The sequence below is a fragment of the Hylobates moloch genome, unplaced genomic scaffold (genome assembly GCF_009828535.3).
Source record: "Hylobates moloch isolate HMO894 unplaced genomic scaffold, HMol_V3 SCAFFOLD_13, whole genome shotgun sequence".
Classification (NCBI taxonomy): Eukaryota; Metazoa; Chordata; class Mammalia; order Primates; family Hylobatidae; genus Hylobates; species Hylobates moloch.
In genome coordinates, this window is record NW_026652288.1 from 52,099,198 (window position 1) to 52,113,295 (window position 14,098).

General features: G+C 47.0%; 1 protein-coding gene across 1 annotated transcript; it reads left to right on the forward strand.

Annotated features, from left to right (window-relative positions):
• Nucleotides 1–346: 346 nt before the first annotated feature.
• KRT2 (keratin 2) lies at nucleotides 347–8,055 on the forward strand. The gene is made up of 10 exons (XM_032173664.2): nucleotides 347–725; nucleotides 780–1,054; nucleotides 2,057–2,271; nucleotides 2,635–2,695; nucleotides 3,506–3,601; nucleotides 4,275–4,439; nucleotides 4,757–4,882; nucleotides 5,654–5,874; nucleotides 7,045–7,079; nucleotides 7,180–8,055. The coding sequence occupies exons 1-10, from the start codon at nucleotides 416–418 to the stop codon at nucleotides 7,593–7,595; spliced, it is 1,920 nt and encodes a 639-aa protein (XP_032029555.1). The 5' UTR covers nucleotides 347–415; the 3' UTR covers nucleotides 7,596–8,055.
• Nucleotides 8,056–14,098: the final 6,043 nt, after the last annotated feature.

Sequence of the window (14,098 nt, forward strand, 5' to 3'; positions counted from 1 at the left end):
CTGCACAAGCACGGGTGGTAGCCGACCTCCCTTGGGCAGGTCCAGAACAGGGAGCAGCATTCTGCAGAAGGTCCTTTTCCAGATTGAGAAACCCGAATCCTGATCTCCTCTTTTGATGATTTTACAAAAATCAAATTGCATGACAGATGCCCAGATAAACACATGTTTGCAATCAAAGCAAGTTCTGGGATGGAGCTGATTAGTAGATTTTTAATGTCTATTAGCTTGATAATCACGCACCAGGAATAGCTCCCAGGCAGACCAAACCCATGTATAAGTGGGTCCACACCCATGTACACAACACCTAGTTGGCAGGTATATAAGGGGACCCTGAAAGCCTCCCAGCAGCAGAGTTGAGTCTCCAGCCTTGACTCTTCTCAAGAGCCTGGGACTTTCCTCCCTGGACAAAGGCATCATGAGTTGTCAGATCTCTTGCAAATCTCGAGGAAGAGGAGGAGGTGGAGGGGGATTCCGGGGCTTCAGCAGCGGCTCAGCTGTGGTGTCTGGTGGAAGCCGGAGATCAACTTCCAGCTTCTCCTGCTTGAGCCGCCATGGTGGTGGTGGCGGGGGCTTCGGTGGAGGCGGCTTTGGCAGCCGGAGTCTTGTTGGCCTTGGAGGGACCAAGAGCATCTCCATTAGTGTGGCTGGAGGAGGTGGTGGCTTTGGTGCCGCTGGTGGATTTGGTGGCAGAGGAGGTGGTTTTGGAGGCGGCAGCGGCTTTGGAGGTGGCAGCGGCTTTGGAGGCGGCAGTGGCTTTGGAGGCGGCAGCGGCTTTGGAGGCGGCAGCGGCTTCGGAGGTGGTGGTTTCGGTGGAGGCGGCTTTGGTGGAGGCCGCTTCGGAGGTTTTGGGGGCCCTGGTGGTGTTGGAGGTTTTGGGGGTCCTGGTGGCTTCGGGCCTGGAGGATACCCTGGTGGCATCCACGAAGTCTCTGTCAACCAGAGCCTCCTGCAGCCTCTCAACGTGAAAGTTGACCCAGAGATCCAGAATGTGAAGGCCCAAGAGCGTGAGCAGATCAAAACTCTCAACAACAAATTTGCCTCCTTCATTGACAAGGTGAGTCTGGAGAAGACGGCTCCCACTGATGCTCAGACCACCTCACTTCCAGAGCCAACCGAAAAGAAAACGGCACAGATTTGTATTTCTTAGGAGCCAGTGGTGTACCGCAGTAGCCTGCGTCATTTGCAGTTTCCAGATGGGAAAGACGCCAGCTTTGTGGGTTACATTTCCCATAACAGCCTGCGCTCAGGAAGCATTTGTCCCTTTGACCTTATTGTTACAGTCCATATAAATAATACTTATGGAAAATTCTGAAAACCATAAAAAATGGATATAGGCAAGTATTGAACTGATCCTTGGGACAGGCCATGGAGCAGCAGGTTTTGGAAGCCATCGTCTTCTGAGGTGGTGTTTCCTTCCTTAGCAGTGATTATTAAATTCTGGGAAGCTGAATCGGAAATATCTGCTTGGGAATGCAGGAAATTCCTGCCTTCAAGAGAATCGTTCTCAGTTTTGTGATCCATAAAGTCTTTATTGGTGTCACTTTGGAGTGTTACTGGGTTTTCTCCTATTTCAAGGCAGACGAACCTGTCTTGGTTTATCTGCCTTGAAATAGGCAGGGATTTGCAAGGCTCTTAAAAACCAGGCTGAGGAGCCCTGCCCTCCGGGACTCTCATACTCGGCACCCTTGGGAGCAGTGCCAGCAGATGCCTGCTTTTGGTTTTCCTCAGAATGTATGGGATCTTGGCTGGAAATTCAACCAGGATGGGAGGAGGGAAATGGCCTAGAGTATTGGGAGCAGCTGCAAACAAACCAGTGAGCAGTGAAGCAGCAAAGAGTCTCCTCTGCGTGGAGAGAGCTGGATGTAGCATTAGGAGTCTGTGGGACTTTCCAGGGGTGAAAGCAGGGAGTTCAGAAGATCTGCCAGTCATGACTCGGCATCCAGCCTCAGACACTTCTCAAGGTCCTGAAGCAGCACCTGAGCTGCCCCGGGCCAGCGTGGCTTGCTGGTGTGAAGGATGATCCAGAGGTCATGTGCTCTCCTTCTGGTCACCGCAGGTGCGGTTCTTGGAGCAGCAGAACCAGGTGTTACAGACCAAATGGGAGCTGCTACAACAAATGAATGTTGGCACCCGCACCATCAACCTGGAGCCCATCTTCCAGGGGTATATCGACAACCTCAAGAGATATCTGGATGGGCTCACTGCAGAAAGAACATCACAGAATTCAGAGCTGAACAACATGCAGGATCTTGTGGAGGATTATAAGAAGAAGTAGGTGGCAGAGTAAAACCCTGCGGGAGATAAACATTGTACTCAGCCATTTGATCATTCTCCAGAAAGCCATTCATCTCCCAGTTGCATTTGTGGTGGTAATGGGGAGAGGCATATGTATCTTTGTTGATTATTTGTGAGGAAGACAGTGAGACTTTAGAGATCATTTTTGTTTTTTGTATGTTTGACAGTTAGTTTATAAAAATATATCTTTCGTTTGGAAATCTTAGTTTCAATTTAGACGTTTAAAAAGTGTGTAATATTCCTAGAGAATGGGGCATTTGGGGTGAATCCAGTATAAAAAGGAAAAGAAAAAAATAAAGGGGAACTAATCTAACTGCTGTATCATCTTGGTCCCAATAGGTATGAGGATGAAATCAATAAGCGCACAGCTGCTGAGAATGATTTTGTGACACTTAAAAAGGTGAGCAAGAGAATGTCTTGGCTGGGGCTGGGGATAGGAGTGCTTCACAGCCCCATTGTGTCTAAGCAGACAGTTTGGAAATCAACTGTGAGTGCAAAAGCAGCAGCCAGAGAGAGGAGTGAGACCCATGGCCCATTCTCTTGCAAACAAAAGTGTCTCTGTAGGTCAAGCTTCTGGATACAGTTTTCAAAGCTGTTCTGCATTTTTGGTAGAGTGCTTCCCAGTAGTAACCCACTTAAAGCCTCTATTGAATCATGATAAATGCAAACACAAAAATCTCTTTATATTCTCCTTCTAAAGAGCTGAGGAAGGAATGGGACTTCCCTTAGAACGCCTTCTTAAAGTTGCTGTTGGTTGTGCTGACAAAGGTTTGAGGTTGTAGGCCAAAAGCATGGGTTCTCCTCCTGGGTCCTGCAGGGCCCTTGGTGTATATTCTGGGGAAATTTTGGAGAGTGAGATGGACAGACAGGATGGGAGAGCTGAGGACTATGGAAACCCACAAAGAACATTGTATCCCATTGTAGAAACACACTGTGTCTCAAGCAGGAGGGAGGGGCTGGTTGGCAAAACTTGGTCACCTCGAGGCTCTGATGGTCCTGAGGGCTGTGAGCCACGGACGTGGGCGTGAAGTCCCTGGCAGAGGTGTAAGGTGAACTGCACGACAAAAGAAGTCCCATGGGGACAGGGCTCAGGTTGGGGAGCCTGGGATGTTAGAGAGGAGCCAGCAGGGACTGAGTAGAGGGGAGTGGCAGAGAGAGGAAGAGGCCTATACAGGGAACCATACACCAGAGGCCTCAACCTTTCTTGCAGGACGTGGACAATGCCTACATGATAAAGGTGGAGCTGCAGTCCAAGGTGGACCTGCTGAACCAGGATCTTGAGTTCCTGAAAGTTCTCTATGACGCGGTAAGGAGGCTGCTCCGGGAGAGACCGTTCCTTCCCACCCTTCTCACCAAATGAAAGTCCTTTCTGCTTGGTGAAAAAGTGGCACAAGTGGGGTTTATTGATCAGCTGACTTCAACCTGCCATCATTCCAGGCCACTGGGGGGGCTTTCATAAAATAAGTCTTGTGGGTGTGGAATTTTCTCCTCCAATGTTACGGGAATAAGGTTCAGGAAACACCAGGATAGCTTTCCTTCCCTCCATTCCCCAAATGTCCAGTTCCCTTGGGGAAGAGACAAGTCCTGTGCCCATTCCTGTGCCTACTGTACTTCAGAGATCAAAATGCATTTGTCTCCTATCCCCCTCCCCAACCCAAGGGCGGACGGATGATTTCTGAAACAGGAAGTACCATTTAAGGTATTTGCCATGGACCGGCTTCTGTCTGGGGGCACTTATCCTAACTGGCTTAAGTGGTGAAGGTTGTTAACTAGGAGACTCAGAAATACAGGTGCCTCTCCCTACAATTCTAAAGACAACCTTGGGAGAGGCCCAGGAGTAGACGGTTACATGATTTTCATCCCACCTAGTGTATGCTTAGTCTGAGGGTCTGCGTTTCCCTTATGCTAGGAGACAGAGGCCTCCTGTCTGCCTGTAGCTGTGGCAGGATGTCATGACCAGACCTTCTTGTGTGTTGTAGGAGATATCCCAGATGCATCAGAGTGTCACTGACACCAACGTCATCCTCTCCATGGACAACAGCCGCAACCTGGACCTGGATAGCATCATCGCCGAGGTCAAGGCCCAGTATGAGGAGATTGCCCAGAGGAGCAAGGAAGAAGCGGAGTCCCTGTACCACAGCAAGGCAAGTAGAGGGAATGTAGGAAGAGCTACAGCTCCCTGCCACGAACTGGGTTGCACCCCCAGCCGGAAAGTGTACAGTAAGGTTATTGGTTTTTTGTTTAATGGAAGTTGGGCACCATTCCCAAGAAAGGATGTTGAGAATGGCACCAAGTCCTTCTGGGCACGTGAGACAATCCCTACCTCTCATGAATGCAGCCACGACAGTTAGCTGGGTTGACCCTCCCTGGACCAGTAACCAGCTCTCCTTCACTCCAGTCACTCTGGAATGTGAGCCAGACTGGAACTTCCTTGCAAACAGTCCTCTTCTCCCCATATCAGTATGAGGAGCTCCAGGTGACTGCCGGGAGACATGGAGACAGCCTGAAAGAGATCAAGATAGAGATCAGCGAGCTGAACCGCGTGATCCAGAGGCTGCAGGGGGAGATCGCACATGTGAAGAAGCAGGTGAGGCCCAGCCCTGTCCAGTGAGGGGCGGGAGGTTGTCTCTGGGTGTGCATGAGAGTGTAGTTGTGTGTGAGTGTGCATGTGAGAGATGAGAGACACTGAGATATTGCACTCTAGCATGTATCGATCCCAAATTCCCCAGCTTAACGTAATTTAAGGCTTATTATAACAATTCTTAGAGTGCTCTAAGAGACATTCCAAAGTAAGGATTAGCGAAGGGAAAGAATTGTGCTCACTTGTTTATATGAGGAAAAGGGAGTCATAAATAGAGCAAACGTTAGTTTGATTGATTTGCTGCGGATTGCAGATGGAGCTTCCCGTTTGTGCTCAGCACAGGCCCTGAGCACCAGCCGACTGGCTTCATAGAGGGGCAGTGAGTGTTGAGGGCAGCTGGCCTGGGGCTGGACGTTAGCTTTGGAATAGAAAAGGTAGAGGCAGAGAGTGGATTCCATCAGCAGCAGAAGCTTTGCCAAGCAGACCATTTCAAATGTTTTCATTTCCATCTGTAAAATGGGATCATGATTCTGGCCTTGTGGTGTGAGGATCAAAGGGCATTATGGGGAAAGCCAAAGGGTGTCATCAAAGGTGACATGGGAAGAAGATGTGCCAGAGACAGCTGCAAGCCTTAGCACAGTTGTTTGCGACTTGCATAAACTCCAGAGGGGACCTAACACTCCCGGGGCCAGTGGTTCTGGCTTCCTGCACTTCGAACACCTCTGCTCTCTGTCCCCCTCTGTCAGGCAGAATCCACTCTCTGTCCTTCTCTCATAGTGTAAGAACGTGCAAGATGCCATCGCAGATGCCGAGCAGCGTGGGGAGCATGCCCTCAAGGATGCCAGGAACAAGCTGAATGACCTGGAGGAGGCCCTGCAGCAGGCCAAGGAGGACTTGGCGCGGCTGCTGCGTGACTACCAGGAGCTGATGAACGTGAAGCTGGCCCTGGATGTGGAGATCGCCACCTACCGCAAGCTGCTGGAGGGCGAGGAGTGCAGGTGAGGGCACTGGGAAGGGAGAAGGGGACCCTGGCCCATCCTCTCCTTTCTCCCAGAGCCAGGGCTGGAGGCAAAGACAGGAAAAGCAGAGAATGGGGCAGGGCCTCCTGACGACTGAGAGCTGACATTCTCTGTGTTCCCCAAGCAGAAACTCAGGACACAAAGCACGATTGGAGAGTTGTACATTTATCAATATGAAATGATACATAAGGCACGTTAAATTAAACTAAGCAGTAAGTTAAACATCCTGGTCTTTTCTGAAAGTGAAAACCAAATCATGGGAAAACAGGTTAGTCCTAGACAGTCTGAAACTTTGGTCTCTAGGACCATAGGGTGAGTGGCCTCTGTGCCTTCCACTGGGTGACCCAGAATGGGGGAGATGATGTCTTGCAATGTGCTGACTGGTGGGGACGTGCTGACTGGAGCAGGTGCCAGCCCCAGTTCTTTGCAGGTTTCTGGAGTGACAAACGGAACCATTTGCTAACCTTCAAAGAGGCATCCTTTGCTTCCTCTGTAGTCTGAGACCTTTGTCCGTATTATCAGCATCTTAGGTGACTTAATCTGGCTGAAGATATTGGAAGGGGAAAAGCTATCCCACGCCATCAGCAAGCTAGCATGACAGAGAGGGAGTGGCTTTCTTCAGGAGGTTGCTCTGTCCCTGTCTAGAGGCGATGGCTCCTATGCCCAGCTCGTAAGAGGAAGTGGGAAAGTTTTCAGTTGAAGCTGAAGAGGGTGGGAAGAAGAGAGGAATGGGGAGGCTCTACAGAGTCACAGTTCTTTCTGAACTGGATGTTCACAGGCAGCCTCATTGTAAAATTTCTGATGTGGCATGGATTCTGAATAACAGACTCTCCAAGATGGATTTAAATACACAAACGGGTTGCAAAGTCGGAAGTGAATTTGCTTTTCAGTGACCTTGGATCAACCACGCAGCTGTTCGTTTTTTATCAGAGCAAAAATTGAGAGGGATTGACATGCAAGGTTGTGCATAAATGGAAGGGGGTCTGTTGTCATTGTGTGACCTGGCAGCATAGAAGAAAGTGGGGTGTGTAAGCCCTGGTGGCTGCTTAGAGAGGCTAAACTGCACATTTGCAGGTGGAAGTGGTAAAACAACATGCATACAGAACCTAAGTGTTCCACCACAGCTTGTTTTTTCTCTCTACCTGACAGGATGTCTGGAGACCTCAGCAGCAATGTGACTGTGTGTAAGTAATGGGGTGCAGTCCTGTTCCATGGGGTGTTGTGTCAGGTGGAGGCAGGGAGAGGCAGTCATAATCTCTGTGGTAACACCACCTCTCTCTGCAGCTGTGACAAGCAGCACCATTTCATCAAATGTGACATCCAAGGCTGGCTTTGGAGGTTCTGGAGGTAGAGAGTCCAGTTCCGGAGGAGGATACAGCTCTGGAAGCAGCAGTTATGGCTCTGGAGGCCGACGGTCTGGCTCCAGAGGCGGTGGTGGAGGAGGAGGTTCTATCTCTGGAGGAGGATATGGCTCTGGCGGTGGTTCTGGAGGAAGATACGGATCTGGAGGTGGCTCTAGAGGAGGCTCCAGCTCTGGAGGAGGATATGGCTCTGGAGGGGGAAAACATAGCTCGGGAGGCGGCTCTAGAGGAGGCTCCAGCTCTGGAGGAGGATATGGCTCTGGAGGGGGAGGTTCTAGCTCTGTAAAGGGTAGCTCAGGTGAAGCTTTTGGTTCCAGTGTGACCTTCTCTTTTAGATAAGCTGAGCCCCCACCACCACCGACTCTCCCACCCCAGACTCTCCCACTCCAGAATGTAGAAGCCTATCTCTGTACCTCTAACTGGCAGCAAGTTAAATTTTGTCATTTATCTCTGATGGCATTTTGAGGGAAAAGAATGTCCACATACAGTTTTTGAAAGATCTTCGCTCCAAACCAGTTAGTTAGAGCCAGTGACGCCTCTGTGTTCTGGGGCGGAATCTGTGATGTCTAGGTTTGTGCTTCTAGCCATGCCCATTCCCGCCCCCACCATGCCTCTTTGCATTGCCCATTTTCCAGATGGCTATTCTGTTGAGGACCCAGGCCCACCCAGGGATTTAATCTCTAAGCCTGGCAGTGCCCGGGGGGAAATGGGTTTCTGTGTATATAGCTCCTCTTGTCCACTCTGCTTTTGGAAGTGCTGTGGTCTGGGGGTCTTCATAATAAACTTCATTTGCAATTCATATCATGTGCTGTCTGTGTGATGTCAAACCTTGGTGGAAGTGGGCAGCCACAGACAAGGGAGGTTTGGGCATTAGGGAGGGGCACCTGAGGGAAGCCCAGGTGCCAGCCTCTGGATGGATGGGAGCCCGGGGATGGGTGTGTGGTTCTCAGAAAGTATTTACCAGACTTGGGGGCCATGGCATTGCCGGGAGGTGGACAGGTGGATTTGTGGAAGAGTCTCTTTTCTAGAAAAACCCATTCTTTCTGAGCATTTCCCACAGACTGCCCTCCCCCTTTTCCACAAGGGCTTTGGCCCGGGATCACTTCTCCTCAGGGCAAAACAGCCAAGCCCCTGGCACCATCGCGGTGAGTTTCCAAACTCCGAGCTTCCAAGGCAGACCTTCCTCAGCCTGACGTAAGTCCTGGCCTCTGTCTCTGCGGGGTCTCTGAGCAAGCCTGGAGGAGGACACCTGGAAAGAGTCTGGAGGACTCTAAACTGGCCTCCAAAACAGCCACTTCTATTTTCACGGAACACGAGGAGTCCCACCACACTCAGCAAACAGGCCCTTCTCTCCTCCCTCACCGCAGCCCCCGGGGCCTGTCGCATGGATGTTGCCATCAGGGTGGCCTTCTCCTGTGGGTGTGATGATGCCTTCAGCCCCTTCCTCAGGAAGGTCGTGTCACTTGAGCAGGGCTTCCAGGGAGTTCAGGAATGGTTGGGCAGGTGGGATTGGGCATGCTTGGGGTTGGTGTTAGACAGGCCAGAGTTGCCCAAATGGGAGTTGGTGGCTCGGGCTAGGTCAGCTTAGCTTTCTGTATGTGGCGTTTGGTTACAGCAGCTGTGGCTTAAAGCCACTCAGAACCACTTCTGGAGGGTCCTTTTTTCTCCCACTCCACCCCACCTTTAAAACCTTGGGGAGTCCTTAGTTGAGTCTGTGACCGTCTTCCTGTTCCCAGAGGTTGCAGGGACAGCTCTAATAGAGAACAGATGCATTCACCTGCCTCCAGAACAGCCAGGACCCAGGTATGAGGGCGCTGCAGGAACAGCTCTGAAGGCTGCAGGTGGCAAGGTGGCAAGACTCCAGGCTGAGCATTCTAGAGTGATCCGCTGATCAGAGAAGGTCCCTGAGAACCACCCAGGCCTCAGTCGCGGGTAGAGGTCCGTGGGGAGAGGGTGCAGGCTGGGAAGAAGTGGTGTGGGGAGCTGGCTGTTTTCGGGTATGTACATAGTGTAGACATGAACACAACCTTTAACAGGGACTTGGTCCCAGACATTTGAGGCTGGACAGGAGCTTTGGCAATCAGTGTATTTGAACGTTTCACTTAGGTGAGGAAAAAGGTAAGGCCCAGGGTGGACACAGAAACCAGGTCTCCCCCTCCCAATTCATTCATTTTTTAAAAGGCTTTGGGAACAGCAATCCATTCTAATAACTTTCTGAGGGGAAAAGAGGTGAAGCAGGTAAGATGGCAGTTTTATTCCCAGGGGAGCCTTAATTCTTTTTTTTTTTTTTTTTTTTTTTGAGACGGAGTCTCACTCTGTTGCCCAGGCTGGAGTGCAGTGGCATGATCTCAGCTCACTGCGACCTCCACCTCCTGGCTCAAGCGATTCTCATGCCTCAGCCTCCCAAGTAGCTGGGATTACAGACATGCACCACCATGCCTATCTAATTTTTGTATTTTTGGTAAAGACGGGGTTTCACCATGTTGCCCAGGCTGGTCTCGAATTCCTGACCTCAAGTGATCTGCCTGCCTCAGCCTCCCAAAGTGCCGGGATCACAGGTGTGAGCCACCGCGCCCGGCCTTAATTCTTGAGACTTTCAGTGGTCTGAACCTCTGGCTCCTTCTATCGTTTCCAGTTCCCCATCCCTTCCCCACCTGAGACACAGCCCTTCTGGCTTCCAGATCGTATATATGCTACTTTCTTGCTGGACTCCAGTAGTAAAATTAGCCTTGTGCATTAACTCAGAGGGATCCAGACAGAAATCAAGCTCTAAGCAGGTATTGGAGAGAGGGGCTACCTCTGGAGAGGGATCCTCCTTTCCCTCCGAAGTGTAGAGTAGCCCAGAATCTGGGCCACACCCTCCCACCAGGGCCCTCTGCTGCTCCTCCACCAAATTTGGTAATTGACTTGTCAGGTCCTGGGCTTCAAAAAGGAGACAGGCACAGGCAGAAGGGTTTTACGAGCTCGATTTCCATAGGGAACCGGGCTAAACATTTCAGTTCTGATGATGTTGCAGGATATTTGGGACATCCTCCCTCTTGCGCTTCCCTCCCTTTCTCTGCCTGTGAGCTTTAGTATGAATTCAAATAAACCTTTTTTCTCTTCCTCACCAAACTCTCTTTCATGTCATTCCAAAGGAAATTCCTTTGGACATTTCACCTCCTTCAGGCCAGCTCACCTCCTCCAGGAAGCCCACCTAAATGGAACACTCCTGCCTCCTTTTCTTGCTGTGAAGTGGGGAAGGAGTGCCCTGGGAGTGAGGAGACTTCAATGCTGATCTTCATCTTTGTGGGAACTGTTGCGTGACACTGGGCAAGTCCTTTCTCCTCTCCCGGCTCAATTTCCGCCTCACTTTAAGGACTTTCAGTGGCCAAGATTGTCTCTACAGATCCTTCCAGCTCTGATGAAAAGAACCCTGTCTGTGCTACTGGGTCAGCCAGTGCTTACTCCTAAAACCTTTCAGCCTAACAGGGGATTTGGGACACTGTCAGGATATCCAAAGAGACCCTTTGTGAATAGGTGTGAGCACGTGAAGCTCAAAGTGGTTTTCATTCTAGTTCAGTAAATGCCCGTTGGACAATGACTGTGGGCAAGGTTGTGCATGTGGCTATGTGGGCGTATCAAGACTTATAAGACAGTGTATCCTGTCAGGGATTTATGGTCTAGTAGGGGATGAATGAGAAATTTGCAAACAGCTATTAACATAAGGCAGAATGTAGTAGTGTGCATTAATTTCATTAAGCGGCCCTTACTAAAAACACAGGTTCTTTGTTCCAGCATCCCTTCCCCCTCCCTGAGTTTCCACTACAGAGGAGTCTAGAAATCTGCATTTTAAACAACCTCCTAGGTTATTTGGATGCTGGTGACGCAAGGGCCATGTTCTGGAAAGCACTGATGGACATTCTAAGGGAGCAGGCTCTGGGGCGGGCTCAGTTGCTAGCACCTTGGAATTTAGTAGGCACTAAATGAAAAGCTGATGACCAGATAAAAGAATGTGTGACCCTGGGCAAGTTATTTAACAACTCTGAGCCTTTCTTTACTCATTTGTAAAGAGGTTGCAACAACAGCTTCCTCATAGGATTGCTGGAGGGTTACACACTGAAATCAATGATAAATGTTTATTCTGTAGGGCCTGTGCCATCATAAGCATGCAGTACTGTAGGTTACATTATTATTATTATTGTAAGTTACAGGCAGTATTTTGGGACCAGGGAAGACCTCATGGATGAGAAAACTTTATACGTAGGCACTGGCAGATAGGTGGGATTAATTAAAGAGTAATAGCAATTCTGCATGAACTCTTTCAGAAGATGGAAGAAGAAACACCTTCCATCTTGTTTTATAAGGCCAGCATTAATGGAAGAAACTAAAGACCAAAATCCCTCATGGATATATATATATATTCAAAAATTATCAGCAAGGTATGAGCAAATTCAATCTAGAAAGATATAAAAAGGATAATACATCAGGACCATGTGTTTAAAAATATTGTTTAAAAATACTGAGGTATATGCTTAAAATGTATCCCAGAAATAAAAAGCTTGCTCAACATTCAAAGAATTAATATATTCACCATACTGACACAGAAGAAAAAAACATATGACTGTATCAATAGATACAAAACATTTGACAAAATTCAACACTCTGCATGGTAAAAACAAACAAACAAACAAAAACAACAACAACAACAACAGATTCTTAACAAACTAGGAGTAGAAGGGAACTTCGTTAGCCTAATAAAGGGCATCTGTAAAAACCCATGGCTAACATACTTAATGGTGAAAGTCAATGCTTTTCCCACAAGCGTTTCTTGGGAACAAGCAAGGGTATTTGTTGTCACTACTCCTGTTCAGCATTGTACTGGGATTCTTAAATAGTGCAATAATGCAAGAAAAATAAAATCACACAGATAGGAAGAAAGAAATTAAACTGATTTATTAATATATGATGTGATTGCATATGTAGAAAATCCAAAGGTATCTTATTAGTCAACATATTTCTGTATTGAGAAAATCTTGATTTATACAGATAGATGGGTGTAAATGGTAATAATATTTGTAACTAATTAGACTTGAAATTTCTGATTACTTTCCATTGAAAGATAGATGGCAGGGGAAGCTGTAGTTCAAAGTGCAGAACGCTGAGTTAATTTAATGCATTGCTGAACTCCAGCAAATTAAAATTTACTACAGATCACATTCGAATGTGCATGCTGTTTATTTTAAAGTCAACTTTAATGAAGATTCACTTATGAATAAGAAAATGCATTGTATTACATTTTAAGCATGTACCTCAATATTTTTAAACAAATGTATACATCCTTATAACCTCTACTACAATACTTATATAGAAGATTTCCACTACTCCAATGAGTTACCCTATGCCCCCAGGCAACTTTTGATCTCTTTGTTGATACCACTGACTGGTTTTGCCTATTCTAGGATTTCTTAGGGTTGCTGTACCTCTTCTTCAACACTAGGCATTGCCAGTCTTTTTCATTCTACAGGGCGTGCATGTTGTCTCATTGTAGTTTTAATAGCATTTTCCTGATGACTCGTGATGTGCAGTGTCTTTTTTTGGTTCTTATTGGGCATTTGTACATGTTTTAGGAAAGGTCTGTTCAAATCTTGTGAAAGTTTTTATTGGGCAGTTTGACATACATAGTTGCAGGAGTTCTGTATATACTCTGGATAACAGTCATTTGTCAGGTATATGTATTGTCAATATTTTCACTCAGTGTGTGGATTTTCTTGTCATTTTCTTAATGGCATCTTATAAGCAGCAGAATTTTCTAATATTGATTAATTCTAATTTATCAAATTTTCTTTATAGTTTGGACTTTTGGTGTCCAGAAATCTTTGCTTACCTAGTGGTCACGAACACTTTCTCCTACAATACAAACTTTTATCCCAGAAGTTTTATAATTCTAGTGTTTACATTGTCTATACCCCATTTTAAGTGGCCATTGGGGTATGGTCTAAGGTAAGGGTCCAAGTTCATTTTATTCCCCCAAGTAAATATCCAGTTGTTTGGGCACCAATTGTTCAAAAGACTATTGTTTACTTGTTGAACTAGCTTGGCAACTTTGTCAAATATCAATGGAGATATATGTGTGGGTCTGTTTTTGGATTCTTTATTCTGTTGATTAATGTATCTGTGAAACACTTCTAACATACAATATTGATATGGTGGCTTGAATCAGTCTTGAAATAAGCTAGTATAATACCTCTGATTTTCTTCGTCTTTTAAAAAATTATTTGGGATTGAATTTTTGAATTTGAGTATAAACTTTAGTATCAGCTTGTAAGTTTCTATCAGGAAATACTGCTGGGTTTTAATTGAAATAATGTTGAATCAATAGGTCAGTTTGCGGAGAACTGACATTTTAAGTATCTTGAGTCTTTCAATCTATGAACATAGTACTTCTCTCCATTGCTTTAGGTCTTCTTTAATTTTTCTTATCAGTGTGTTACAGTTTTCAGTGTACAGGTCTTATATATGTTTTGTTAAATTTATCTCTAAGTATTTCATGTTTTCATGCTATTATAAGTGGTATTTAAAAATTTTAATTTGTTATTTGCTTCTCGCTCATATATAGAAGCACAGTTTTAAAAACTGGCCTTGTTTCTTGTGAGCATGCTAAATTCATTTGTCACTTCTACTAGTTATTTTGTAGATTCCTTAGGATTCTGTATGTACATAATTATGTTGTCTATGAATAAAGATGATTTTGACTTCTCCTCTCCAAACTGTTTGCTATTGTTTATTTCCCCTCATTGGTCTGGCTAGGATCTTCAGAGCAATGTTGAATGGCGGCAGCAAGAGTTGCCATCGTTCCCTTT

What these genes read in the sequence shown, in the direction of transcription:
- KRT2 (XM_032173664.2), top strand. Translation starts at nt 416, where the DNA reads ATGAGTTGTCAGATCTCTTGCAAATCTCGAGGAAGAGGAGGAGGTGGA. An exon ending in TTGCCTCCTTCATTGACAAG is followed by an intron (nt 1,055 to 2,056) that starts GTGAGTCTGGAG and finishes TGGTCACCGCAG; the next exon opens with GTGCGGTTCTTGGAGCAGCA. An exon ending in TCGCACATGTGAAGAAGCAG is followed by an intron (nt 4,883 to 5,653) that starts GTGAGGCCCAGC and finishes CTTCTCTCATAG; the next exon opens with TGTAAGAACGTGCAAGATGC.